This window comes from Notolabrus celidotus, chromosome 16 (assembly GCF_009762535.1).
Source record: "Notolabrus celidotus isolate fNotCel1 chromosome 16, fNotCel1.pri, whole genome shotgun sequence".
Lineage (NCBI taxonomy): Eukaryota > Metazoa > Chordata > Actinopteri > Labriformes > Labridae > Notolabrus > Notolabrus celidotus.
In genome coordinates, this window is record NC_048287.1 from 25092338 (window position 1) to 25119974 (window position 27637).

At 40.5% G+C, this 27637-nt stretch overlaps 2 protein-coding genes across 2 annotated transcripts; one reads left to right on the forward strand and one right to left on the reverse strand.

Annotated features, from left to right (window-relative positions):
* Positions 1–471: 471 nt before the first annotated feature.
* Positions 472–2361, reverse strand: cdca5 (cell division cycle associated 5). The gene has a single exon (XM_034704617.1). It carries the CDS (start codon positions 2172–2174, stop codon positions 1296–1298), a length of 879 nt encoding a protein of 292 aa, XP_034560508.1. The 5' UTR covers positions 2175–2361; the 3' UTR covers positions 472–1295.
* On the forward strand, positions 2178–23518 carry psmb2 (proteasome 20S subunit beta 2). The gene is made up of 6 exons (XM_034704632.1): positions 2178–2416; positions 2932–3054; positions 3172–3242; positions 20454–20616; positions 20904–20953; positions 23294–23518. The coding sequence occupies exons 1-6, from the start codon at positions 2326–2328 to the stop codon at positions 23393–23395; spliced, it is 600 nt and encodes a 199-aa protein (XP_034560523.1). The 5' UTR covers positions 2178–2325; the 3' UTR covers positions 23396–23518.
* The last annotated feature ends 4119 nt before the right edge of the window (positions 23519–27637 follow it).

Genomic DNA, 27637 nt, shown 5'->3' on the forward strand with positions numbered 1-27637 from the left:
CTCAGCAGTTCAGGAAACACAGCTACATGTGAATGTAGATCGGCTAATTTTCTGCAGACCAGCTAAATTAAGTCACATTTAATAATTTCTAGAGACAGTGGGGGTCGCAAGTCTTTGACACCTATATTTTGGGGGGTCGCAAGTCTTTGGGACCTATATTTTTGGGGTTCGTGAGTCTTTCGGACCTCCATTTTCGGGGTCCTGAGTCTATGGGACCTATATTTTGGGGGGTCCGGAGTCTTTGGGACCTATATTTTGGGGGGTCCGGAGTCTTTGGGACCTATATTTTGGGGGTCATGGGCTGAAAAGTTTGGGAACCCTTGATTTACATCACACCAACACCCCTTTAAAGAAACTATTTTACATAGAAATTCCCATCAAAGAATACCATTGAAAAGATAGTACCTTACGACCCTAGTCTAAATTTTTCTTCAATTATGGATGAATGTAAAAACACTTTTGGGCAACACCTTGGTCAGACCTCTGAACTATTCTTTAATCATTGAAATATTATTAACAATGAAAAAAAGTAAATCCAGTCATCAGTTTCCTTCTGATGGAAAATAATCATTGTACATCACTTAGATTTAAAGTTACAATATTATTATTTTCCATGTAGATTAACTCTCAATTTGTTCAATCATTTTTAAAACTACAAAAAGTCAGAAAAAATCATCAAATGTCAAACTTGCTTTCTCTGATTACTTAAAACAAATTGATCAGATATAACACCTTGCATTACTTCAGTAGCTGTCAAGATTACAAATTGTTTAATTTATGAACTATTGTCACACATTTCCCTCTGCATGTATTAAGCACCAGATAACCAGTTTGTTTTTGAAAAGAGAGTTCATTGAAACAGTCAAAGCAAAAAAAACATTTACAAAATGCTGTTTAGTCAGCTTTAAAAAGACAAAGACGACACATCTGATGACAGGGAATCCAATATGTATCAATGCTTCCATAATAACATATTAAAGAAGATCCTTTACAAGTCTAACTACTGATCATATTGAATCTTAAACAACACTCACATGTGATTACATTTTGCCACTACACCATGACATAGTGACTGAAACACCCACATTAAGAGCATCAAAAGAACAACCAAACATATGAACTCTCATTAATCCAAATATACATTATGTAGAGCTGGGGATATACAAAAAAAGATGTTTTGAGTGTGAATATGACAGGTGAGTCTTGTCCTCCCAGAGTAAGAGTGTTCTCAGCATGTTGGTAATAAAAATAACATGCATAAAAAAAAGTCATTTGCAGTCTTTCAGTCATGATTTCTACTCCACAACCAATTCAAACACCTCTGCCTCATCAAACTCTGCGTTCATCTGTGCAGCCAGAGCGTCCACCTCTACGGTGTTTATCTTCTGGACTTTCCTCCTCTTCCTCTTCTCCTTCACCACCACCACTCCAGGGATGTTTGTGTCCACCTCGGATGCACAGTCCTCCGCCTCGAGCATGGATGTAAAAGAGTTCAGTCCACACAAAGATCCAGAAACCTCCAGGCCCGGTTTGGATCGCCGCACCTCCCGGATCACCACCGGGGTGGTCAGCTTCTCAAAGCCGAACATGGTCTCTCTTGAGTTGGGGCTGTTGAAGGACTTGTCGCTGAGCCTGCTGTAGGAGCGACGCACTTTCTGCGACCACACCAAGTCCTCTGCAGCCACCACCGGCTGGGAAGCTGGTGGTGGGGAAGATGGGAGGATCGGTGAAGGCATAGCGGCCTTCTTCTTCCTCTTAGCCGATGATGAGGGTCCGCGAACCGGAATAGCATCAGGGGTGGAGACCTTCGGCTTCTTCTGGGTGACTTCTGATGACCCAGAGCGCCTCGGTGTGTTTTCCTTGTTGTTCTCCGACGGTGCGACAGTTTTCCTGGGTGCTATTTTCCTCACAGTGATGGAGCGTTTGAGCAGCGCCATTTTGTTGTCACTTTGAATGTTAGCCTGCGGAGGAGAACTCAAACGCTGTGACCGTCTTCGCTGTGTGCCATTATTTTCCGCCATTATGTTTGTAGAGTCCTTTTCGTCCATTGTGACCGTCTTTCCAGCTAAGTATCCGTTCCTTCTGTTTGTCTTGACAAATGTCAGTAATATCACAACGCGGGTGCCACAACACCAGCCGCTGTAGCGCTCAAATTGCCCGCCCGAGTCGCGCATGAAATGACGTCTGTGTTTTCCGGTGACGACATCACTCCGCGACACATATCCTCAAACTTTTGCTGTGTAATCTGCACAGAGGAGAGAGCTGAGAGAGACGCTTGCTATTTCAGAGTTATTTAAGTGTACAACTTCATAGCTCTTACTCAGAATGGAGTACCTAATCGGGATACAGGGACCTGACTTTGTCCTGGTCGCCGCTGATAATGTGGCAGCCAGCAGCATCCTTCAGATGAAGCACGGTATGACAACGCGTTAGCTTAGCAGTTAGCCACTCCAGCCGGTTGAATTAGCTACACCTGCTAACTTATATATCGCACATCTCTTCATCATTTTAAAACTTACATTTACTCTTAATATACGTCCTCAAATGTTTTCTTGAGGGAATGTGATGCGCAACTTCTCCTACAATAACAAAAAATGCTGAATGTAACTTAAGCTAGCAAAGCTAAGTGACGCTGTGATTACTTAAAGGAACAGTGTGCTATTTAATCCCTTATGTTGCTTCTTAGTTTGGATATTTTCGTCTCCATAACCAATATAAGTGTGTATAAAGTCACTGATATGCAATTTTGCTAATAAATTAAATGTTTGAACCCTGTTTGAAACTCAAAACTAGAGTTAGCAAAGCTAGCATAACCTGCTCACCAGGCTTCTTGTCAGTGAAAGTGAAAGTACTTCACCCAGTCAGCAAATAGCCACATTGATGGTTCATGAGTAGATGATTAAATACAAATTTTGTTCCCTGTTTTTCCAGACTACGACAAGATGTTCAAACTGAGTGAGAAGATCCTGCTGCTGTGTGTTGGAGAGGCTGGAGACACAGTACAGTTTGCAGAGTACATCCAGAAAAACGTGCAGCTCTACAAAATGAGGAACGGTAAGGACCCCATGAGCTGATCATTGTTTCGCTACACTCTCCTCCTTCTTCTGAAGGAGTCTCCAGTTTAACTCCAAAATCTCTGATAAGTTTTATGTGATTGTTTTATTTGACAAGGTTATGAACTGAGTCCATCAGCAGCAGCAAACTTCACGCGAAAGAACCTCGCAGACTACCTTCGGAGCAGGGTAACTATCATAAAACACACAAAATACTAGGGATGCCGAAACTGGCCCAAAAGTGCATTTTCAGTTTTCGGCTGAAATACTTTTATCACTGAAACAACACAGCGGACACAAAATGTTGTAATGATGCAAGCAAAAAACGCGGCCAGTACACGCTTGTCTGGATAAAGGCCAACATGTCTGCATCCGTTATTCCTTTAATCACAGCACTAAAGCGCCTTCAGAGCAAAGAGGTTGAGGCGGACCACGGAGTGAAAACAATGAAAAGTTCACTCTTAGAGTCTGTCAGCAAACATTTCACTGAGATCTACTCGGATCCTCTGCACTTCATCCCGACTGTACTTGATCCGCGTTGTAAAGATCATTACTAGGATGTGGGAATAAAGCAGCGCACACGAGAAATGATCCAGGCCGCAGTGGATGTGGAGAACCCGCTTGGAGACAGAGAAGCGCACAGGAAGGAGGACAGAGCACAGAAAAAAGGACTTGTCTCTCTGAACCAGATGAGGGGCATGCACCCTTGTTTGATACGTTCAATGAGATCCTTGATTTTAGTGAGGTTAGTACACAGTCAGAGCCATAAATGCAATGGTAAGGGAGACTGAGGACAATTGTAACATTTTTGACATTTCTGTCTATAACTTTGAGATCCTTTAACCCAGTGTGTTCAAACTGCTATACAAACTAGCTTCAAGTGTCTGCTAATAAATGGCCTAGAAAATGCCTGTGCAACACAAACAGAAAATGCATGGCCTACTTCCCACTTATAATTGGCATAATTTATTTCGATGTTTCAGCTTTTGACCTTGGTTTCCTCATTTTCGGTTTCGGCCAAGAATTTTCATTTCGGTGCATCTCTACAAAATACCAGTCCTCTTTTACAACACAATCTCTAGACGAATCTGTGTTTTTAACTATCAACATTAAGTAGCCATATGAACTCTTTACAATACTATGAAGACAAATATCCTAGGGCATCTCTATTAACTGAGGGCCAAACATCTTTCTGGACACTGTGGAGACCATTCATAGTTTACACGAGATAACTGCCATCATAAAAAAAGTATTAAGTTGTAATATAAAAGTTCAAACTATGAGTAAACAAATTCAGTATATCAATGGCATATGGAGGCTCACTCAACACTACACCCTGCAGCATCCACCCTGCAGTCAGTTATTCAAGTTACCACAAACTGTGCAGATCCTTCAGAAGCTGTGTGTAATATGAATACACTACACTGATGTGATCCATTTGAACTTATCACATAAAAAGTAGTTTGAAAAAGATGAAACAATCAAGCTTACCTGGATTAAGCATAAAAACAACGCTAGAAGCTTTGTTCCGAGTGTTTTGTATTTTACCTATCATTACTCGACACATCATCAAAAATATTCATTTCTTTGTGCCTCGTTAGAAATCATGTGTCCCTGACGGCATTGATTTTATATTTAAACCAGGGTTTTTACCCCCAGCCACTTAAACAGATATCTGCTGTCCATAAAGCAGTGGTGATAACTGTTACTTTGAGAGAATTGTTTTTTACGCCCTGGGGAAAATGTTGTCGGTTTTAGAGAACGGTTAGATGACAGAAGTAACAATAGTCATAACCATAGCAAAACAATTGTTTGGGTTGAGGAGGACATTTCCCATCATAACCCTATAGATACAAGAAAATACATTTAAAGAGACCAAGTGTTTTGGTCCTACAAATAATTTTTTCCTTTTTGTTCCATTCTGGGTTTTCAGACCAGATGGCCTCAAATATCATAGCTTTAGAAAATGCTTAGTTCAGAGAGGCTTTCGAAAGTACCTAATGGTGACTTTTTTAGATCTTAACTCTCTCTAATCTGTGTTTTAGCAACTTTAACTTTATTTGTAAAGAAAAATAGTCCACTCTTATTATTATTTTTAACAACCAATTATCTGTTTTAACATTTTATTGAACAGATCACTAATAAATTTACATTATTAATAATTGTGCTACTCTGGCTGCCCCAACAGTGTGTCTTTCCCTTCCTATGTCTCCTCTAACACAACACTATCAGATTGGCTAGACGTCATAGGACTGCGTGATGCAACTGTACTGGGAGTTTAACCAGTTAACTGTTAACTCCTTGTCATTTGAACTATAAATACATACTGGTTCTGTATCTGTATCAGTATCAGCCCTGAAAATAATATCAGTTGACCTCTAGTTCAGTGCCAAATTCTAATAATCTAGATGATAGGAGTTAACTTTAACAGTTAAACTTAAAGCAACAAGTTTCTAAAACAGTGCTGAAGAGATAATTGATCTCCTCTCTGATGGTCTCATTGGCTTCTGTCGGCCTTGAAGAAACATCTCTTATTTTTACTGTTTGTTTCATTTCCGGCTAAAACTCCTTATAGGAGCTTTAACGTTCGCCAATTTTAATAATAAGCTCAAGAGCTCCAATGACAGAACTGTCATACCTGGCAGATACTGAAATACATTCGAAAATTGTCCTTGAAAGTTTAGATCACACACTGTTAGTCATAGGAAAGAAACTGAACAGACTTATGGTGCCTCCACAAACTAATCTCCTCCCCTAAAGACCCTCCGTCTGTTGTTTTCGTGTGTTCTCTGACCTGCTCCGTCTTTACCTTCCTCGTCTACGTCTTGTTTTCACCTGCGTGCTCAATCACCGCTCATCCTCTCAACACCAGTTATCTCTGTGAATTTCCTCAGTAGCTAATTAATCCCCTGTACCAGTGGTCATCCTCTGAATTAAGCAAGTCCATCATGGAGTGATGAGTGAACATACTTATAAAAATTTTAATTTCTATTTTAACTTAATTACATTCCTCTGTTAGCACTCCGCAATCTCATTTTGCTTGAGGGAACTGATGATAGAATCACAAATTAATTCCCATAAGTTAAAGTAATACTCGCTTCAATTTGAGGGGTTGGTGTTCGTATGTGAGAGGTTTACTCCACCATGTCAAAAAAAAAAAGAGTTTTAAATTCTGATTGAAGTTCTCAATTTGAGGTCCGAACTGGAAATTCATTCACTTCAACACAACAGAGACCTCGCTGGTCTTGATGACGCATTCAGGGACTCGGAGGGAATTAATCCTCACCTGTAATTATTCTCATGTTTGTGTCTCTATCAGCTCGAGACATCAAGGCTGAGCTAGTTGATGCGTTTTGACAGAGTCGGGTACATTTGACACTTTGTTGTGAGCAGTGACGGAGGTTCCTCCCTCTGAGACTTCATGTTAACACCTGAGCCTGCAGCCCTACTCCCCTCCACCCCAAACCCCACCCTCACACACACACACATACACCAACCCAAATGCTCTCTTATTATCAAAACAGTTTTTGACCTTCATTTCCAAAAATGTGGACAAACAAGTGTTTTAAAAACTCATGAAGGTGCAGGTATTTTTCTCATTACTTATGTAAGCTTGGATTTAAACCGGGCGAGGTGAGCAGCTCATTTATCGGCCTGTGTGTGTTTTTGTGAGTTTGGTTTGTTTACTTATGCAGAACACATCTTGAGAAACTGCAGTGCTTTTTAAAATTATTATGTGAGTCCTGAAGGCCTTGCTGAGACCTGAGATAGCTCCAGAAGCAAAACACTCTTTAGCCCTGGCAGAAGAGTTTGAAATTCAAGAGTAGAGAGTAGATTTAAGTCCATTTATAATGAACACTAAGACACGTTTGGAGAATTATGATACAAAAAATACTTTTGATGAATTAGGGCAGCAACCAATGATTATAGATAGATAGATAGATAGATAGATAGATAGATAGATAGATAGATAGATAGATAGATAGATAGATAGATAGATAGATAGATAGATGTGATTAAAAGCAGTGCTGTGTCTCAAGATTTATCCTGGCCTTATACCAAAGAACATTCAGAGCAATTTCAGAGTCACACACAAATTTCTAAAGATGGAATAAAAGTGAGAGTTCAGCTAAAGTTTGCACACGCTCCCGTGATCTTACTTGTTTGGGGTAAGTTGGTCATAAAACACACTGGACTGTTTCACAATGCAGTCCTTTTATTGCCGTGGACTTGTGGTGTCATTATAAAACCAAACGTATTTCATTTCATCGTCTGTCTTTAGTCGTGACGTGGCGTGAACATTGACAGCAGCCAATAGGTGCGCTCTTGACAGCACCAAACAGGAAGCTGCTAACAAGCGCAACAAACATGATGAGTAGACGAAAGAACACATGGTTCCCTTGGACTGTGGAAAAGGAGGAAAAACGGATGTAGTTCTGGAGAGAGCAAGAATGCCTCTCTGACATGTCCTTACATTTGTGCAAATATGGAGTGGGAGGTAGAGCTGGGCGATATTGAAAATTATGTCATCACGGAAAAATATTTCATATCAGTCGATATCGATAATTGTCACGATGAATATACAATCATTATTTCATTTAAATTCAAAGGCAAATTTTTGGTCTGGTTCAGCTGTGTTTATATTCCACTCCAAAGGGTCTTTAAGCCCTGCCTACCTCTTACCCTGTGACATGATTGGCTGTTCAATGCCGTCTTCTTCTTCTGTCTATTGTTGGGTGGCAACTAGTGTTAAAGGCTTAATAGCGCCTCCCTTTCCAGTGGTTGGCAGGTGTAATTACAGGTATATCTATATCAAATTGTATCGAACGTTTGTTATATTTATATTGAGAACTAGAACTATGAATTTAGTTGTAGTCTTACAGTTAGTGACTTCAGGATCTACAGTCTTTAAATTCTTTAGCTTGCGACTAAAAACTTTGACTTGTTGACACGTTGTCTTCAGATGTGAGAGGCTGTCAAATGTTAGTTTTTAAAAGTCTTCTTTTTGTATGGAAGCAAAAAACTGACTATACACAAGTATAAGTAGTAATACTGAGGGAGATAATATTTGGAGGTTGTTATATATGCGGTCTCAGACAACAATGATTGTAATCATTATTATTCGGTGATATTTTAAAACTATTTTTATGTGTAATAAAGAGGATATAGTTAAGTAGTACAGCTGTATATTTATATGCAAAAAGAAAACCAGTAGGATCTGCAGACAATATCATGACCTATCGATTTATTATTTGGTCAAAGATTAAACTAATTGGTCATTACAATCAACCAAAGCCCAAAGTGATGTTTAAATTACTTCTTTTGTTCACCCAATATCCAAAGAATCTTCATTTACCGACAAAAATAACAATGAAAAACAACACATGCAATACTTTTAGAAGCTGGAAAAACCAAATTTGGACTATTTTGCCCTAAAAAAATTACTTGATTGATTTATCTATTACAGAAGACAACTTAAGTTCAGTCATATAAGCAATCAATCAACTAGTCTGAGCTGTTTTCGTGACATGCACAGTTGTAATATTTATGTTTTGCTTAATCTGCCATCATAAGGATGAACAACAAATAAGAAAGTGGATCAGAGTGGACATCAGGATGTAAGGAAAAACACAGTGTATGATGACATTGATCAAAAGTGCCATAAATGCATTTACTGCATCAAACTTGTGCATCATTGCTATCATATTCAGGCTTATGTTCAGATTGTAGTCTTAATGCATTCTGAGTGAGAGAGCATCACTAGCTTACATAAGACAAAGTTTAAAATGTGTTGGGATAACTCTCAGGAATGAAATTGCAATTTTTTTTGTGCAACCATGATGGACATTAGCTGATCATCTTTGCACCTCTATCAATTGAATTAACCTCAGTTGGATGATTAAATAACAACAGTTTTATTTATATCTCTCAGCTAACCAACTTGTTTTGAATTGGGGACAAAAAATAAAGAAGCAAATCATCCAGACACGATGATATGGAATCTGAAATCAAACCCATGTTTTTGTGAAGTTAAAACAAATGATCTGAAACACGTTGTCAGAGTAGTTTCTGTTAAACTGTTGCTGTTTGACTTCTCCGTTAATCGCTCCATCCATGCACGTGTAATATCAGTTCAACATGTTCGACTCAGGTGCTTGTTTTAGTTCTGCTCTTCTCGAGTCACCTCTTCACATCGTGTCTCTTGCACTAATTTGTTAAGAGTAGTGCAGCCGCTGCCTGTCACAATAGCAGAAGGGTGAAAATGATTACAAAAAACAATTAGTGTGGCAGAGGAGGGAATGTGGGACACATCGAACAGGGAGAGAGGGGGGGAGAGAAGGAAGGGGAGGAGGAGGCGGAGGAGAGAGGGTCCCAGGGGAGAGGCAAGCGGGCCCGGTAGACAAACTGAAGTGTGAGAACGAGTAGGAGTCAACATACACACACAAACACAATCGGCAGCCTGCGCACAGAGGGACCTATAGGATCACGATCGTTTTTATTCTGTCAAGGTTGTACGAGTTGTGGAGGATAACATTTATATTCATGTCTTGCCATAAGCTGCGAGTGTATCGTTATTTTTTCGTGCCTCACGGTGATGAATTTGGTTTTATGAGTGCAGGATTTACGAACGCCGCGTCCTCAGGAGTGCTCGGGAAAAAACTGAAGCAATAGCACTTTCTCCTCTGCAGCCCACACCTTCCTGCAGCTATGCTCCTCTCACATTCATCAACCTCCAGAGTACACGGACATTTGCAAATTATGTTGTATAAACAGGTTTTTTTATGCTGCTTTTTTTTTTTTTTTACCCCTAAAACATCTTGAGTATGTAGAATATGTAATGTGTGGTGTCCACTTGAATGTGAAAGTGAGAGGAATCATCTGCTACAGCCTTGTGTCGTTAATTCAGAAGTTTAACTTCTTAAAATCGTATGCAGGAGACGTTCGGTCCTGTCTCATTTGGGTCATTAATTAGTCTTTCTGAAGAAGTACTTAAAGTGTGAGTGTTACCCTAACTATGTAGGGTTTTCATCATTTAAAGCTTTACACTGATCTAGATTGATGGATTGATTGCTAAGGTCAACATACTTCCAATAAGGATTGCAATCAAAGATTCACTAGGTCCAACGTAATGTCCTTTTATTTATTTATTTAAGTTATATTTTTTATGCTTTTAAGCCTTCATTTTTTTATAGAGAGGACAGTGGATAGCGTAGGAAACTGGGAGAGACTGTTGGGATGACATGTGGGAAAGAGGCTGCAGGTTGGATACGAACCCGGGCCGCTCGCTGACATGGGTGCGCAACTTAACCATTAGTTAGGGATGCAACGATATCAAAATCTCACGGTACGGTATCGTCACGGTATTAAGGCCACGGTACGGTATTATTGCGGTATTGTCAAAAAAATAAGATGACTTGGAAAAAATGTCATAGTGTGGAAAATGAAGTGCCAGGAATGATAAGGATAAACACACTTACTGTAATTGAACACAAACATAATGCTCAAATGTTCTAATCACATTTATTACTACCAACTAGGGCTGTCAAAATTGCTCCAAAATGACATTTGAATATTGGCTCTAAAAAAAAAACCATAAGTTCGAACCATTTGAATATCTATATTTGCGCATTATGTCAATAACAGGTGGACAAACTAATACAAGGAGACATAACTACTTGTATATGTATTTTTATTTAAGATATAACATGCCTAAAACATACCTACACATTACAAAACAAGTAAATGACCTAATGGTCTATACCGTAACACCTTTAAGACCATAGACCTCTCGCTCACTCGCGCCCCTCCCCTCTCTGTGCGCAATGCGCTGAGTGAGTGCTGAACAAGACTTGTGCGAGCAATTAAAGGTCCCCACTCTTGTCCCTAATATAGGCAGGCTTCATTCAGTGATTGAAGCAAATATTATTAACATTAATTGAAGTTAAAAACGAAAAAGTAGTCCACTTACATTCTTGGCGCTTGTATAAAAAGAGAGGAAAAACTGCATTTTATCCCAGGGTCACTGATTGTCGGGCTCTTTTAGTCCACTGTCAGTGTAGGGTCTTAGGCCTGACAGGTTATTTGTCAAAAACACGAGACAGTCCACATGTGAAGAGGCCCGATCTCTTTTTATTCACAATGTTCCCAGCGGAGGAAAAGAAGCGCTCAGAGCGCACTGAGGATCCGGGGACGGAAAGATTTCTCTCTGCCATCTGCTTCACGCTGTGCATGTGTGACTCCTGTGACCTGTCCCTGACCTGTCATGCAGTGCGCACACTCTCAAAGCAGCCGCTGATGTGTTTTTTTTCACAGTCGAATATTAATTTTCATAATCGGATCTCTGTTTTTTTTTAATATTCGAATTTAGAATATTCGTTGACAGCCCTACTACCAACAGGTCTTTTCAAGTACAATGAGCAGTGCAGGCAAATCCAGTGTTTCAAGTAACAAGCAAAAAAATCCCTTTTAAATCCCTCATTGTCCACCACTGAAAACGGCTGCAGGGTGATGATTCATCAAGTGCCTTCTCATATTACTTGTAGTCCCCGACTCGTAGACGTTCGCGGTCTGGCAGTGTCTGCAAACAGTTTTTTTTTGCATGTCCGTCATGTTTTCTGCTCGATCGTTTTTGTTTACTGCAAAACCAAAAAGCGTCCATACTTCAGTTTAAACTTCGCAGGAGGTTCCACTAGTTTAAGTTTTCCGCTCTGCTCCCCCTCTGTGCTTTCCGTCATCTCTTCCTGCACTGCGCAGGGGATCATGGGAGATGATGTTTGCTTCTCAGACCGGCCCACTCAATGGCGCCAGAAAAAAACTACACTAGCGGGAGTACTCCGAGTCCCTGTTTGATACCGTCACATGCCACGGTATTATTGTGAGAATTTTGATACCGAAATACCGCGATATTTACAATACCGTTACATCCCTACCATTAGGCTAAGGCTGTTTTTGAAACGGCCTCCTACATACTACCTACTAATGTAGTATTCAGTACTGCCTACTACATACTGCGTTTGGATTTAGTATGTAGTATGGCTGTTCTGTTCGATCTGTGTTGCAGTACGCTGGGCCAGACGTCACTGGATTTCAGGTTTCGGGATGCGGAAGTAAACAACGGCCAAGCTGATAGAGAAACTGCTTCTTTAGCATCCACTTATGATTTTAAAAGTTAGGTGGTTTATATGGAATTTAATAATTTACACAGTACCCAAAAACTGATTTCCCCCCCGTCAAAAAAAGAAGTGAAAAGAAAAAGCGTAACGAGCGCTGTGCATTGTGGGAAACAGCACATGAGGCAGACTGGTCCGATGCAGACAGAGAAATTTTCCTGGGGAGTTTTGGCATACTGCAGATTTTGCTCTTGTTGACATACTACTTACTACATACTGAATTTTGGCCAAATCAGTACGTACTGCTAGTATAGTAGGTGGTTTCGAAAACAGCCCAAGTCCGCACTCAAAGTAATGTCTTAACGTGTTGTTTTCGCGGACATACATTTCTTTTTAAAACACATTAGAGATGTTTCAAAGCAACATATTTGTTAGTAGTTTAAACAGAAATTTGAATGATTATGAAGATGACCTCTGACCTTTTCAAGACTTGTCTTCATCTTGTTTTTATAAAGAAATGAATCAAACTTGAAAATAATACTAAAATGGATACTTTTTTTCCGTAACCGCACGCAAATTTTAAGACGGTGTTTGTGCGCTTGTTGTCTTCAGACTTTAAGTGTACTTAGGGGTCCACTCGCTTTACAGATAAGTGAGGCCATCCACTGTCTTGGCATGTAGTTACTAGAACCTGAATACAAAACAATCCCACTTATTTCAGATATATTTCAAGGGAAAAAACGGTCTTATATTCTGATAAATTCTGGGATGTTTTCACGTTATTAACCTGACCATAATAACTGTGATTTAAAGCTCCTGGGAGGAACTTCTGGGTTCTGGTGATTCCGGCGCCTTCGCTGGAGTCAAAAACTCCTTACACTAGCTTCAAAATAGAAGCATCATTGAAATATACTCAAGATTCAAGAAAGCTTTATCGCCGAGTGAGCTCGCACATACACAAGGAATTTGACGTGGTGATTGGAACACTGGTACTTGACAACAAGACAGTAAGGACAATAAATATAGAAACCTAAAATCTAATCTAAGAATTTTAAATAAAAATACTATCTGTACAAAGTAAAGTATAAAAGTACTTTTAAAGACATAAATAAGTTAAATTAGCCTAAGCTAGAGTGCACATTTTAGCAGATGAATACAATAATACATTAGGTTATGGAGTTATTGCACCGAAAATCAAAGTATAGCACATGTATCTGATATATTACAAGAGGTTTTACAGTTTGATACACATTTTTTTGAGTCTAAAACAAGCACACAAAAAGAAAGCAAGCATAAAGAAGCAATTAATTTAAAACCGCTTACATTAGCAATTCTCATTGCTTTTTCAGGACAGGAATGTGAGGCTACTCACATGATCTCAAGAGACGATGATCAGAGTCGATCAGGGTCAACTCAGCTTTGGTGGTTTTATACAAATCAGTCATAAAACCTTGTATTTGTACTTTTTAAACCGTGTTTATCTGTCATTTCAAAGAATACAAACTGTAGAAACCTAAAAAAAAATAACCGCAAAAACTCAAGAACGTAATTCAACAATTCAGTATCTCATCTGTCTGGATCCACAACACTTTAAGAAAGAAAAACATTACAACAACATGAAACATTTTTAGCGTAAGTAAACTCTGACACCACAAGCTGGTCTCTGAACCGGAGATGAAGCTCATTTATTGACTAAAACAAAATGTTTATTTTTAAAAAAACGCCCGTAGCCCCAAAAGACTACGCTCTGTTCTAGTGGCTGCATATGATTGAGTTTGTTTTAATTAATCTGATTAAATCATTGCAGATTAAAGTTTAACCCAGACAGAGAGGGAAGATAATGATCTGCTTTTGTACACAATCCTTTTTTTTTTTTCTACCATCCTTAAATCATCTCCTGAACCCCCCTCCTCCCTTACCTCCCAAAAAATCCTCACATGATTCCACTGGCATGTTCAGACCCCCCTAGGTTAAAAACCACTGGCTGATAAATTAATCAGTGGTATATTGTTAATTCTGATGGCCTTATTCCTGCAGGATAAATTACAGATGAGTCCTTTAGTCTGAAAAGACGTCATACCCGAGTGGCGGCAGACCTCGGGGAGGTGTAGTTAGCTATAGTCAGCAGAGCATGTCGACGCAGAGCGAGCGAAACCCCCCTGTTCACATACGACCGCGCACTGCTTACCAGCCCGCCGTCCACGAAAACAACTCGGCTAACCTCTGGAGTGCAGCGTTCACTCAGGCTTTAGAGAGGAGACACACACAGACACACACACAAAAAAGAATCACCTGAGGCCTCGGTTGTGCTGCATGCATATCAGTAATGATACACATGAAATTCACCACAAAGCAGAACAACAACTGCAAAGTTTTAGGGGCATAGAAACTCAGCATCTGCTCTGCTTCTGTTTGTTTTAGCTGACTGACTTATATGAAGAAATATGAACTCAAATGGAATAAAAGTAAGGATTATGTTGATGTTTGATTACAGGTTGCAGCAGGATTGGTGATTGTAGAAGCAGAAACATGAGGTTAAATTGATAAAACTATGGGCAGATGGTTAATAAATATCAAATCAGTCAAATCTGACTTTTTCAGACATTATGTTGAAGCCTGAACGCCTCACAGCCATCAGTTTCTGTCTACAGGTAGAGTATGGTCAGCAGTATGTTTCCTGAGTCTGTAAAGTTTGAGTTTTCTTCTCTTAGTAACGACAGCAACAGTTAGCCTCGGTGCTGCTGCAGTGATCTACAGCTGCTCCCATAAGGGTTTGTAAGATATTTTGTAGCACGGGCACACAATGGGCACAAATAATTACTGGCACCATATTGCACACTGTTCCCCTGCTCCTGCACAGATGAACAATTAATACAGCAGATTGAGGAGAAATGCCAATAAAGAGAACACACCCCGGGGCAGGGTGCAAAAATTAGGAGGGAGGGAGGGAGGGGAGTGCTGGAACGTGAAAGAGCAGAGTTTTAGGAAGAGTTTGTGATGATTTTAAGCAGCCTGACCTTAATTTGAGTCACAACTAAAGCAGTATTTACTCTGTATGCTGCTATTGGAAATATCCGAGTCAGGATTTATAGCATTCTTTTATTCGTACGCTCAGATTCAGGGGCTGCATCCTATGGAGGGTGCATTTGGAAAGTAATTGTGTCCTAGCGGCGCATTGAAGGCTGTCCCAATCCGAAGGCTCCTTTTTAATTGGGGCTGACAAATGTGTGTCCCGTGAATATTTGCGCATCAATTCCAATGAGATGGCAGACTCTCAAGCGGCTGAGTAATAGACTCTCAAATATTAGTACTTGGTTTAACCGAATGGCATGGCTAGCAATACAAATGTTAAAAAGACAGACGCCTTGGAATGTTAATTGACTGGGGCGCCATTGGACTAGCGGTCTAAGCACTCACCCCATACACGGAGGTTAAAGTTCTCGTTGCAGAGGTTGCAGGTTCAATTCCAGCCTCAACCATTTACGGCATGTCCTCCCCCACTCTCTACTCCCCACATATCCTGTCTCTCTTCAGCTGTCCTATCCAAAAAAGGCAAAAATGCCCCAAAATATAACTTTAAAAAAAGAAAGTTAAATTGACTGTAAAATGATAGTAAAAGTGTTTCTAGCTGTATTAGCTAGTTAACCAGCTAGCTAGCTTGCTAGTTACCCAGCTTGCTAGGCAACAGGAGTGGCACTATTACCCCTTTTTGACCAAAGCAGTTTCAGGGCCGGTTCGGAGCCGGCGCTCAAGTGAGAACCGGCTTTTCGTGTTTTGATTGTGAGTGAACCAGCTCCCGGCTGGGAAAACTGGTTCCAGAGCGGCTCCAACTCTTTGCTGGTCTAGAACTGCGAACCACTTACGTCAGGAGCGAGGGAGGAGGGGTGGGGGGTGGGGTTGCCATGATCAGAAACACAAACTAAACGTGTTTCCGCCATTGTCCTGCAGCGAAAAAAATAAGAGACTAATGGATTCCAAGGCAAAGCAGTGGTCGGCCGAGGAGACGAGCTGCCGTTGTCTGCCATCCTTGTTGTTGTGAGGGAAAGTTCCCGCTAGCGCTACTGGGAAAAGCGGTCACGTAAATCTGACGTCATGACGTGCCTCTTCCAAAACTTAACGTGGGCCTCGCTGGTTCGCGAGTTCAACCAGCTCTGAACCAGCACGAGCACCAGCCCGGAAATATAACCCGGTTTGCGTTGGTCGAAAAGTGGTATGTGTGATTCAAATAAAAGGCGGGAACAGCTGGTGGCGCAAACAGGAAATCTTTCGTAGACCAGGACATCTCATTTCTGTTCAGCCTAGGCAATCTACAGAGGCTACAAGGCTAAATTCTTTGACAGATGCTACCCCCAAATTAGGACAAAACTGGAATATGATGCTAGCACCAGAAGCTAGTTAGCTTAGCTTAGAATGAAGAATGGAAACGGAAACGGCTTGCTCTGCTTTCTCCAAAAGTAACCAAACTAGCTTACCTGTTTTTCATAGCTCAGCTAGGCTAAAGGGTTACTGACTCCATCTACATATTAACGACTCTAGAACAAGTGATAACAGTCTTCTTTTTTTATCTCTTTACAAGAAGGAAATGAAGATATTTTTAATGATACTGAATAATCTTTGGTGAGTGAGTTTATGTTTGCCATACGGTGATGACGGCAGGTGAAGCTTTTGTTTCGTGATACTTCGAGGAGTGGCGGCGGCGGCAGGGGGGGGGGGTGAAACATATGAAGACAAAACATATGTGTATTGTTTGCATGTGAAGCTGGGTGTGAGTTCAGGTGGCTGGTTAACAAGGTGCCTGGTTCCCTCTGAGGTGACATGGGAAGAGAGAGGGTTATTTTGATGCCAAGTCCATATTATTGTTACGTTGTAACCAGTGAGACAGGTGTGCGGTAGGTGGGGGTGACGCCACTGGGGCGTTCGCAGACTCACTGAGGAGTTAAAACACAAACACACACGAACACGCACACACACACAAACACTCAGATATTCATCCTGAGATTCACGCCTTACAAACACTGTTTCTTTCTCACGTGTGTGTGTGCGCTCTAACCATCGTTAACACACACACACGCACACACTAAAGCCTTCTCCACAGGGAGCATAACGATTCTCATTGCCCTTGTGGCAAACACGGCGCTAGCAAACACGGCGCTAACACACACACAAGTCACAGAAATAAGCAGGTCGTCTGAGAGAAAAATTGAAATGAGAGGCCAAGTGGGGATCACAGCTTGTCTGGCGTTGTATGAATCATATTTGCCTCATTGAAAAACGCAATACATCATTTTTAATGTTGCTTTTTAATCAAAAAACTGCTTCATTTCTTCTGGAATTTGGGCCATAAGTTGTTTTTGAAATCCCTAAAAATCGTCTTGCTTTAAAGGGATTTTTTTGAACAGTGGCGAAGAGAGAAAATTAGTGTTTTGGAGGAAGAGAAGGGAGAAGAGGCTGCGAGCGTAAAAGATGTAATTTAAAAAAGAGAAGATGAGGGGGGAGGAAGGGGCAAGAGAAACGACTTTAGAAGTTTTTAATGAGCCCTGGCACGACTCCAGGGCACGGGTGAGGAGGGGAGGGGAGGGAGGGAGTTAAAGGAGGGATGAAGAGGGAGGGAAGGGCGCAAGGGAGGGAGCAACAGGGGTGCTGCTGACTCCCAGCAGATGTCACACTGCCAGTGACACCCTCAAACACACACACACATATACATTTCTACCTTCCCTGTCCTGTGACGCCCTTTCACCTTTCCTCTCTCCCTCCACCCCTCCTCCTGCTGTCTCATCGCTGTTTATGATTGAGGTGTTAATGTTGCCAATGTCTGTTACTCCACGATTCTGCCAAATTCAAGTATGAGCCGTTTATTTGGGAGAACTCGAGAAAGAGAAGTTGTACTTTTTGAGGTTGAAATGTAAAGAGGCTAAAACACTGCTCTGTGCGCAGGCTGAGAACTCCTCAGAGAACTTGAAAAACTGTCAACGAGTCAAGCCTGGTTTATACTTCTGCGTTGAATCAACGCCTTAGCCGACTCCATAGCCTACGTCGTACGTCTGCCTAGCCCCCGTACCTACGCAGAGGCCTACACACGTAGCCGCTAGGGATGGGTACAAATACTAGAGAACTCGGGTACTTGCCATCGACCCCGTTATTCGAGTAGCATTTTGTTACTCGCGCACCTGGCAACATAACTTGAACTCATACAGCGTTACATGTGTGACCATGTGCTTTTTGCTTTCGTCTAACTGAATATACTAGGTAGGAAAATAATTAACGGGATATAAACGTATGACTTCTCCGGGCACAGCTTCGGCTTTAGAACACACCAAGCCAGATTTCAGCAAAAACATCTGTTTTACGGCAGCTGCGGCAACACTCTAGGAACATAATATTCCACTGAAAGCAAAAGCACAAAACTTGCATACCGTAGAAATACTAGTTTGATGCTTAACCACATACGCTTAAAGCTAGGGGTGCAACGGATCAAAAAACTCACGGTTCGGATCGGATCACAGTTTTGAGTCACGGATCTGATCATTTTTCGGATCAGCAAAAAAAAAAAAAAAGACAAATATAACTTTTTCCTCCATTTATTTTGTAAAACACCTGTAAACGTTTTCCCATTAAATAAAAACAAGATTCAACTCAAAATTTACTGCTTGTGCAAAGCACCCTATCTGTGGGCCCAGTCCTGCCTCATTCACTGCATTTCATGGCATGGCAAGTGAAGGAGCTGAGGAACTTCAAAAGTTTCACTCCATTCTTCTTTCAATCGCTGATTTTCACCGTCCACTTTTCTTTGAGCTGCAAACTTGGAACACACCGTTTTCGTGCATTCTAGGGTCCTACAGCTGGCAAAGTGCCAACATGCAAACTGCTCCATAAACGAAAGTGAAAGTCAAAAATTGCACTCGCAGCAGTGGACTCTAAGTGACCCAGTAACAGCCTGTCTGCGTATCGTTGACATGGAGACCGGTAAACACACGGTGACCCGACTAAAACACAGAGTGAAGGAATAACAGTTCGGGGGCCACAAATAGGCGGCCGGATGCGGCCCGCGTATTGACAGCCTCTGGTCTAGTGGGTGCGCAATGGAATTTCATAACGTGGCTCAAGCACATTCAAAGATGCAGGAGGTTTTTCAAGTCCCTCTGCTCCTTCACTTGCCATGACTACCGCTGCGCTTGACGAGTGAGTGTGGATTGAACATACGGTCATCACGTGAACACGCGCAACTTTTTTCATCAGCCGATCCGCGGACCACGTCCGTGCCGAACCGTGGAGAGGCATCCGTACGGATCACGGATGAACGGTGATCCGTTGCACCACTACTTAAAGCACAAGGAGAAAACAGAGGAGACGGATAGCAGGCAGTGTCGCATCAAGACTTTTGCTCGCCCTGTTAGCACACGTCGTTTTGACGAAACCAGAGCGGAGAAGATTAGCCTGCTAATAAACAAAATGGACTTTTATTTTTTTATTTTTGTTTACGGTCAAAAAAATTAAAATGATTGCGAGTACTGGAGTAATCTTTCATTAGGTAATTTGGGTAATCGAGTACTAGGATTACTGTAAATTCCCATCAGTAGTAGCCGCCGCTGTAGCCGACTCCATAGCCTACGCTGTATGTCTGCGTAGCTCCCGTACCTACGCAGAGGCCTACACAGGTAGCCACCAACGTTCACCTCCTCCAAAATGTTACTACACGTTGAATCGCCCCGGACCGAAAGCCCTGTGATTGGTCCGCTTTGCTGCATTGTATTTCCTGTATTTACAGCCCTCAGTAAATCAGCCGTACATTTTATCTCCTCCGCTGTCTCCTCTTTATTCTTCCCTGTAAAAAGCTGTATGATGAACAGCAACACGTATCAGCTCTGAATCAACACAATAAGTTCAGAATCGCTGTGAAAAAGTAAATGGAAAATGTAGCGGTGCTGGAAACAGGTGACCCGACTACCAATGAGACCACATTCCCCTTGGCGGAGTATTGCTGCGCAACACGGACACATCTACCCACAAGTATGTGGTGCTCATGTCCGCGTTAGCCATTGCTGCCTTGTGTCAAAGCAGAAGTATAAACCTGGCTTACAATCTCCTCCATTGTGCACTGAGGATTTTATAATGTATTTATAAATGTGTTTCTGCTTTACCTCTCCTCACACAACACACAGGTGGAGTAAACATTAAGATGCACTCTGCAACACATTTCACTCATGCACTGACCTTTTCCAATTAATGATGAAAAGACCAAACCTTTCTAATCCTCATAGATCTGAATGTTAATCCTCCCCTCTCTCTGCAGACTCCTTATCACGTGAACCTGTTGCTGGCGGGCTACGATGACACAGACGGCCCAGGTCTCTACTACATGGACTACCTGTCTTCCCTGGCCAAGGCCCCCTTCGCTGCCCACGGCTACGGAGCCTTCCTCACTCTGTCCATCCTCGACCGGCACTACAGACCAGGTCAGTGCAAAGAGACGCCTCATACGTGTTTCTTACTTCTCCTTATTGTTCCTGAGAGACGGAGGGGGAAGAAGAAAGAGAAATACAGAAAGGGTTATTTGTCTCTGCAGCGTATTTACTCTTCAGTCTCTGAACTGACTCACTCTCACGGATCTTAGTGGATGGAATAATTAATCAGAGAGCGAGTGATTGCTGTAGAAACAAAACTCTCTGTGTTAAATGTTGGGTAGTTAGTAAATCAGACGGCAATTCCATGACTCCTTTCTTCTTCTGTGGTTTTGTTGTAGATCTGACTCGGGAGGAGGCCATTGATCTGCTGAAGAAGTGCATTGAGGAAGTAAGTACAATCTGATCTCATCTGATATAGTTATTTATTCAATTATTCAATTATTCAATCGTTCAGATTGCATTTTTTAGAAGGCACCCAGTGTTTTCATGGGTCATAAATTAAATGTTAGGGCAAAATTGTTCTCTTATTTTCCTTCTATCAAAGCCTTTACATGTAAATGTAATTTTGCTCACATGGATTTGCTCTTAGTATGTTGAATACACGTCTTTACTTTTGCTTAACTTTATAAAATTCTACTTTACACTGTTAGTTTTTAGTCCCTGTTCTTGATCTGTCCCGTGTTTTTACTGCTCCACCTGCAGATATCACTTTTACTTTCTGATTAAATAAGATTTCTTTATACTTTTAAATTTTTTGGGTACTCCGTTTCTTTTCCCCCTGGATAGTCTCCAAACCCGGAGTTGTTCCCCACAGGATGAAGCCACTACCCTGTGGCGGGGTAGATAGTGAAGGGTGTTAACACAGGGGATCCTCTTTTGTATTTCCTCCATGGAGGAAAATAAATTCAGCTAAAGTGAAAAAGATGCTAGTTTTCATGCATGAGCACAATGCACCGTCACATGCCTCAAGTTATTCCCAGGACAGGATGGCAACTCAGGGCTTTAAAGAGGACCGCCTCATGAAGTGGCCTGCCTGATCTCAACCCAACTGAGAATTTGTGGTCAATAATAAAAGAGATAATTTACAGTAATGGCAAGAAATACAGCTCAAAGGAGCATCTTTGGAAAGCAGTACAAGGTGCAGCACAGTGTCAGCAGAGAAGTCATCAGAAACTAAATCAGTTTACCAGTGACCTCTGACCCTCACTGAAAGCAAAGGAGGTTATATTGGACATTAGATTGGAAATGTTATAAAGTCATTAACAGTTTTATTTTATATAAAAATAAGAAAACTGTTGTTTTTGTTGAAGTTTGAATACAGTTGTAGTAAGTATTATTGTTTTCAATCAATAGTATATTAAAAATTGTGCCTAGTTTTAAATTTTCACAAGTTATATGCTCTTATCACCAACTTGCAAAATAATTTGGCACACTCATTTCTATAGATTCTGCATTTATTTATAAATACAGCAGAAAAGCATCATTTTAACCACACAGTGCAAGAAATATATTCACTATCTGACTTCCTAACAAATTTGAAAACGACTGTTAACATACTTTTTAAAATATTCACAAAAATGCAACTTGCATATTAATTTGGAACACGGTGTATTACCCTAAATTACATAACTTACATCAAATTATTAAGTAGTTACTTTCTCATATATTACATAAAAGAAGTCTCAGAAATCGGGTCGCTGTTGGCCTAGCGGTGTAAGCATGCGCCCCATGTACAGAGGCTATAGTCCTCGTTGTAAAGGTCGCAGGTTCAACTCCCGGCCTCAACCATTTGCTGCATGTCCTTCCCCCACTCTCTGCTCCCCCACATTTCCTGTCTCTCTTTGGGTGTCCTATCCATTAAAGACATGCCCAAAAATATAACTTTAAAAAAATGAGTCCCAGAAATTAAATATGTGGACCTCTAAGACTAAGTGAAACAAAATGAAGATGGAAAAAAATGTAGTTGATAAAGTTTGCAGAAAGAAAACACGTCTCAGATTCTTCATCGAGTTCATCTCTGAGGGTCTCAATCGAACAAGCGTGACACCGGACATTCTTCTAGTAGTTGTTCCTTTTGTTGTTTGAGTGTTTTCCAACACCGGGGTTTCAGACAAGATCTTCGATCTTCTGTCCGCTCCATGTCCCTCGCAAAATGGCAGTATTGGCAAAAAAGTTGACTCTTGAACTTTGAAAAGTGACACGAGAGAGGTTCTTCAGTTCAGACCCCCAACCAACCGTGACCTCAGAGAGGAGCCGAGGGGACTTCTTCTAGCCTTCACCAGACTGAGCGACAGAAGAAAGTAACTGAGACGAAAGTTTTCATGTGTAGAAATCAGCATTGTGTTATTTATTGACTCATTGGAGTTATCAGAGTCTGCCTAAAGTCGAACCAGAGAGCTCACGCTTACTAAAGAGACCTTGACCGTTCACTCTCACCGATGATGACGTACAAACAGCAGAGGATTTTTGTGATTTTAAACAGCTGTCTGTTGACTTAAATAATAATGAACATGCCAGAGGACAAAGAACTAGACTCTGTGTTGTTGGGGATTAATACTTTACATGGACGAGTGACAGGAGTAAAAAATAATAGGTACTTAAACACTTCTTGTGTTGCCAAGCTGCAAATCTCAATAGTCGGTTTTAGCTTTATATTTTCCAACTTATCCTCCGTCTTCATTCCTTCTCATATCTCACCCTCTGTCTTGTCTCTTTCTCCCTCCTCCAGCTAAACAAGCGCTTCATCCTCAACCTCCCCTCCTTCACCGTCCGTTTGATTGACAAGGAGGGCATCCATGACCTGGAGAAGCTCACCTCTGGCGCCAAGTGACCGCTCACTGCTTGACTACCAACCCCTCACGCCCTCGATTCTTTCTCTCCTTTTTTTTTTTTTTTGTACTGTTGACCTCCTTGCTCTTTCTGTTCCAATAAAAAGTGACACACAGTTGAGATACAAGCTCTTTGTCCCTGTGGTGCTTTCTCATTGCTCTCTAGTCTGCTCATCTGCACATGGAAAGAGAACAGCCTCCTGGCTGTGTACTTTTGCACTTGTACTCAGTGAGTGTGCGTAATGTACACACTCGCTCATGCTTGTACACGTGTAATCAAAACACGCATACACATATAGTGTAACGAAAGAAAATAGCTTTTCTATTCATTTTGTCCTGTTCCCCTAAAACAGGGGGTCCCCAAAGTGTGGGCCCCTTGGGGGGACACAAGACACAAATGGGGGGTTGTGAGATGTCTTTCAGAATGTCTTTTTTAATTACCTAAAAAAGGTACATTTTATCCATTATAGTAAAAAATATGGACAAAATAGTAGCAAAACTTGAAACAAAACCTTGAAATAGAAATTGTAATGAGAGAGATATATACTTTATTTCAGACCCATAGGTCCATATCAGCACAAGAGTAATATGAAAGACTAGAAATAAGCAAAATACATGTCCAGCAAGAAATAAAAAGATCATATGAAGAAAACACTTTACACATTCATTTTGATTAAAGGCATAAAAAGGCATTTGTTCCAATGCTTCCAAAAGCAAGAAAAATACCTTGTGTCACTTAATGTTGGCTGAGTGAGCTCACATAGAATTTCATTTTCTGAATCAGCTAAGCGACACATACATTTATACATCAAATTTCTCAGAGCAGCATGAAACGAAGGGACATTGTTTGATACAAACATAGAACGTGCACTGGTTCATCTTGTTAGTTTAAAGAAAACTTGATATGCATCATTATATGATAGATAGATAGATAGATAGATAGATAGATAGATAGATCTTTATTTGTCCTTAATAAGGAGATTTGTTGCCACCGTCTGTACAGGAATACATGTATGAACACAATAACCATAAACATCCACCCAGCCTCACAGCAATGGTGCCCAGCACCCCACAAATATACACACCAGACACATATGCACACACTGGGCACATATAAAACACACCGAACACATGAACACACTGGACACATATATGCTACCTGAAGCTTTTTGAAACAGTATAAAGAGGAGTACGGTAAGCTCTAAAAAGCTCTGTTTTAACACTATCTGTGCACATTGGAAATTTACGCGCCAGCATATTAGCCTGTGCATAAAGTTTACAGCACTGTTGCTGCAGATCATCATCATCACATAGGTCATTTCTGATAATGTGCCCCAGATATTTGACTTTGTCCACTACACTAAGCACTTGATCAGAGATACGGAAAGAAGGAAAGTTTTGCTTCTGATCATCCCTGGCTTTCACAATCATTATAACACTCATATGAGTTTTCTGCCTTTCTTTGTTCCCAGATGACTCCTAAGTTTAGGGTTAGTGATCAGTTAATTATCAAAAGCATCAGTAGCAATCGGTTAATTCATAACGGCACAGGAAACACAGACACATGCTCATATAGGTAGGTAAATGTTCTGCAGACCAGCTAAATGATGCCACATTAAATCACTTTGAGGGACAGTGGGGGTTGCGAGTCTTTGGCTCCTATATTTTTGGAGTCGATGGATGAAAAGTTATAGACCAAACTCCATTAAAAATATTTTAATGCATAGTCATGAAATCACTCTTCATGTTTGGCTTTCAGATTTTAAATGGTATATTTTTTTAGCATCAAATTTTCAGGGATGAACCTTGCATGTCAAAAATATGAGTCAATATATTCCTCCTGTTGTGTGTTTAAAACAAGGTAACTATTCTCACATATTTGGCACCTTGAAATTCAAAACTGCAACATATCCTTTAAGTTAATTAAAACATGACAAAATGAGGCCTTACAGAATTACCATAGAGTAGTATCAACACCTCTGATGCAGTGTCAATAAATGAATAAACATGACCCGCACTGAGCATCAGCAGCAGAACGAATGAATCAGGTGATGTCGTACAGGTGTTCAGATTGTGATTCAGTCTGTGTTCCTCAGCCAGGTTTTTCAAAAACAAATCCACATCGCTGCAGGAGATATATTTATTTTTAAAATATTGTACGTGTTCAATATTTTAGAGCCTCTGTTTATTTCACTGCCAAGTGATACACAACAAACCCTGAATTTAAATAATTTTGAGCCACAACCTGCAGACAACCTACCTGGAGAAGATGATAAAAGTACCAACGTGAAGTGTTGGGTGTGTTATCAGATATTCAGAGCACCGACAGGAAGGACAACAAGCTGAAGACGCAGATAAACACAAGCGACCCTGTAAGTTTTACTGTTATATATCACTACTTCAAGGTCATGTTTGAGGACGTGTGCATTTAATTGATTGAAAAATTAAACGTCACCCTTGTCTTGTTTGTTGACACCAGAATGAATAGCTAGTTGAATGAGTTGTTGATATTTTTATAATTGAAGGCCTGAAATGTCGGCCATGGTGTGTCTAAGCTGTAACACAGCAGTAATAGGAAACTCTGGTTATTGGTTAATGCTTTAATTCTATAATACTCTAACCTACGGTGGCCCTGAAGGACAAAACACATTTACAAAAGATGAAACACTTACAAAGATGGAGACAAATTTACATTACATTTTAACATTTTATAAAACAAAATGATATCAACAAAACACTTTTACCAAGGAAAAAACAAATTTACATTTAAGAAAACAAATTTACAAACGACAGAAAACTTTTACTGTTAAGTCTGACTCCTTTTAGCCTGACTCCATTTAGCCTGGGACGATGTGGTCTGAGGCCGTTTCATCTGAATTCTGACTCATGATGAAGGTTTTCCGGAGACATGATGCTTTTTCATCTAAGGTCTGACACCTCTCTCTGAGACCTGAGGATTTTTTTTAATATGTAAACCATGTCTATCTCTGTTTGGTTTTTCTCCATCAAAACAAACTAAATGACCCCTCACTCGATCACTTCCAGATCAATTCCGGTATTTGGTACATTCCCTTTTCTGTAAAAATGAAATGTTAATTTATTTCAGAAATGGTAAAAGTGTTTCATCTTTTGTAAAAGTGTTTTCTTAAAACTGAAGTTATCCTTTTCTCCACATCAAACCCTACCAATGACATACGCAGCCATCTTGGATCCCTCTCACTTAATATCACACCCACTGCAAGAAACCTAGGTGTGTTATTTGACTCCGAGCTCTGTTTTGATGCCCAGGTTAAAAAGGTTGTGCAGATTTGTTTTTTCCACCTGAAAATCATTTCCAAAATCAAATCTTTCTTATCATTTCACGACTTACACGAGGTTGTTCATGCCTTTATCCTGTCAAGACTAGATTTTTGCAATGCCCTTTATTCCGGTTTATCTCATACTTCTGCTCATCGCCTTCAATTAACTCAAAATGCAGCTGCCCGATTAATCACTGGTTCACGAAAATCCGATCACATAACTCCAATTCTGGCTTCCCTACACTGGCTTTCTATTAAATTCCGAATCGATTTCAAAATACTACTACTCACTTACAAAGCTCTACACAATCAGGCTCCCCAATACATCATAGACCCTCTCACTCGGTACAAGCCTCCCCGCCCTCTCAGATCAGCCGACATGGGCTTATTGGTTTTACCTAGTGCCCGTTTAAAATCCAAGGGGTTTCGGGCTTTTTCAGTCCGGGCTCCCAAACTATGGAACGACCTACCATCTGAAATAAGGCGTGCTACTTCTGTTCTTAATTTTAAATCACTTCTTAAAACTTTATTTTTCAAAAAGGCCTTCATAACTTGCTAACATGTTATTATGTATGTGTGTGTGTGTGTGTGTGTATGTATGTATGTATGTATGTATGTATGTATGTATGTATGTATGTATGTATGTATGTATGTATGAATGTATGTATGTATGTATGTATGTATGTATGTATGTATGTATGTATATATGTTTGTATGTATGTATGTATGTATGTATGTATGTATGTATATATGTTTGTATGTATGTATGTATGTATGTATGTATGTATGTATGTATGTATGTATATGTATGTGCATGTGTGTACATATGTATATGTATATGTATATGTGTATGTGTATATGTGTATGAAATAGGGTTGGGTTTATATTTATTATTATTATTATTGTTTACTTTCTGTGAAGCACTTTGTAACTCTGTTTAGAAAA

Coding starts and splice junctions, on each gene's coding strand:
- cdca5 (XM_034704617.1), bottom strand. CDS start 2,174: ATGCGCGACTCGGGCGGGCAATTTGAGCGCTACAGCGGCTGGTGTTGT.
- psmb2 (XM_034704632.1), top strand. CDS start 2,326: ATGGAGTACCTAATCGGGATACAGGGACCTGACTTTGTCCTGGTCGCC. Junction 3,243..20,453: donor CAGACTACCTTCGGAGCAGG/GTAACTATCATA, acceptor CTCTCTCTGCAG/ACTCCTTATCACGTGAACCT. Junction 20,617..20,903: donor CGACCGGCACTACAGACCAG/GTCAGTGCAAAG, acceptor GTTTTGTTGTAG/ATCTGACTCGGGAGGAGGCC.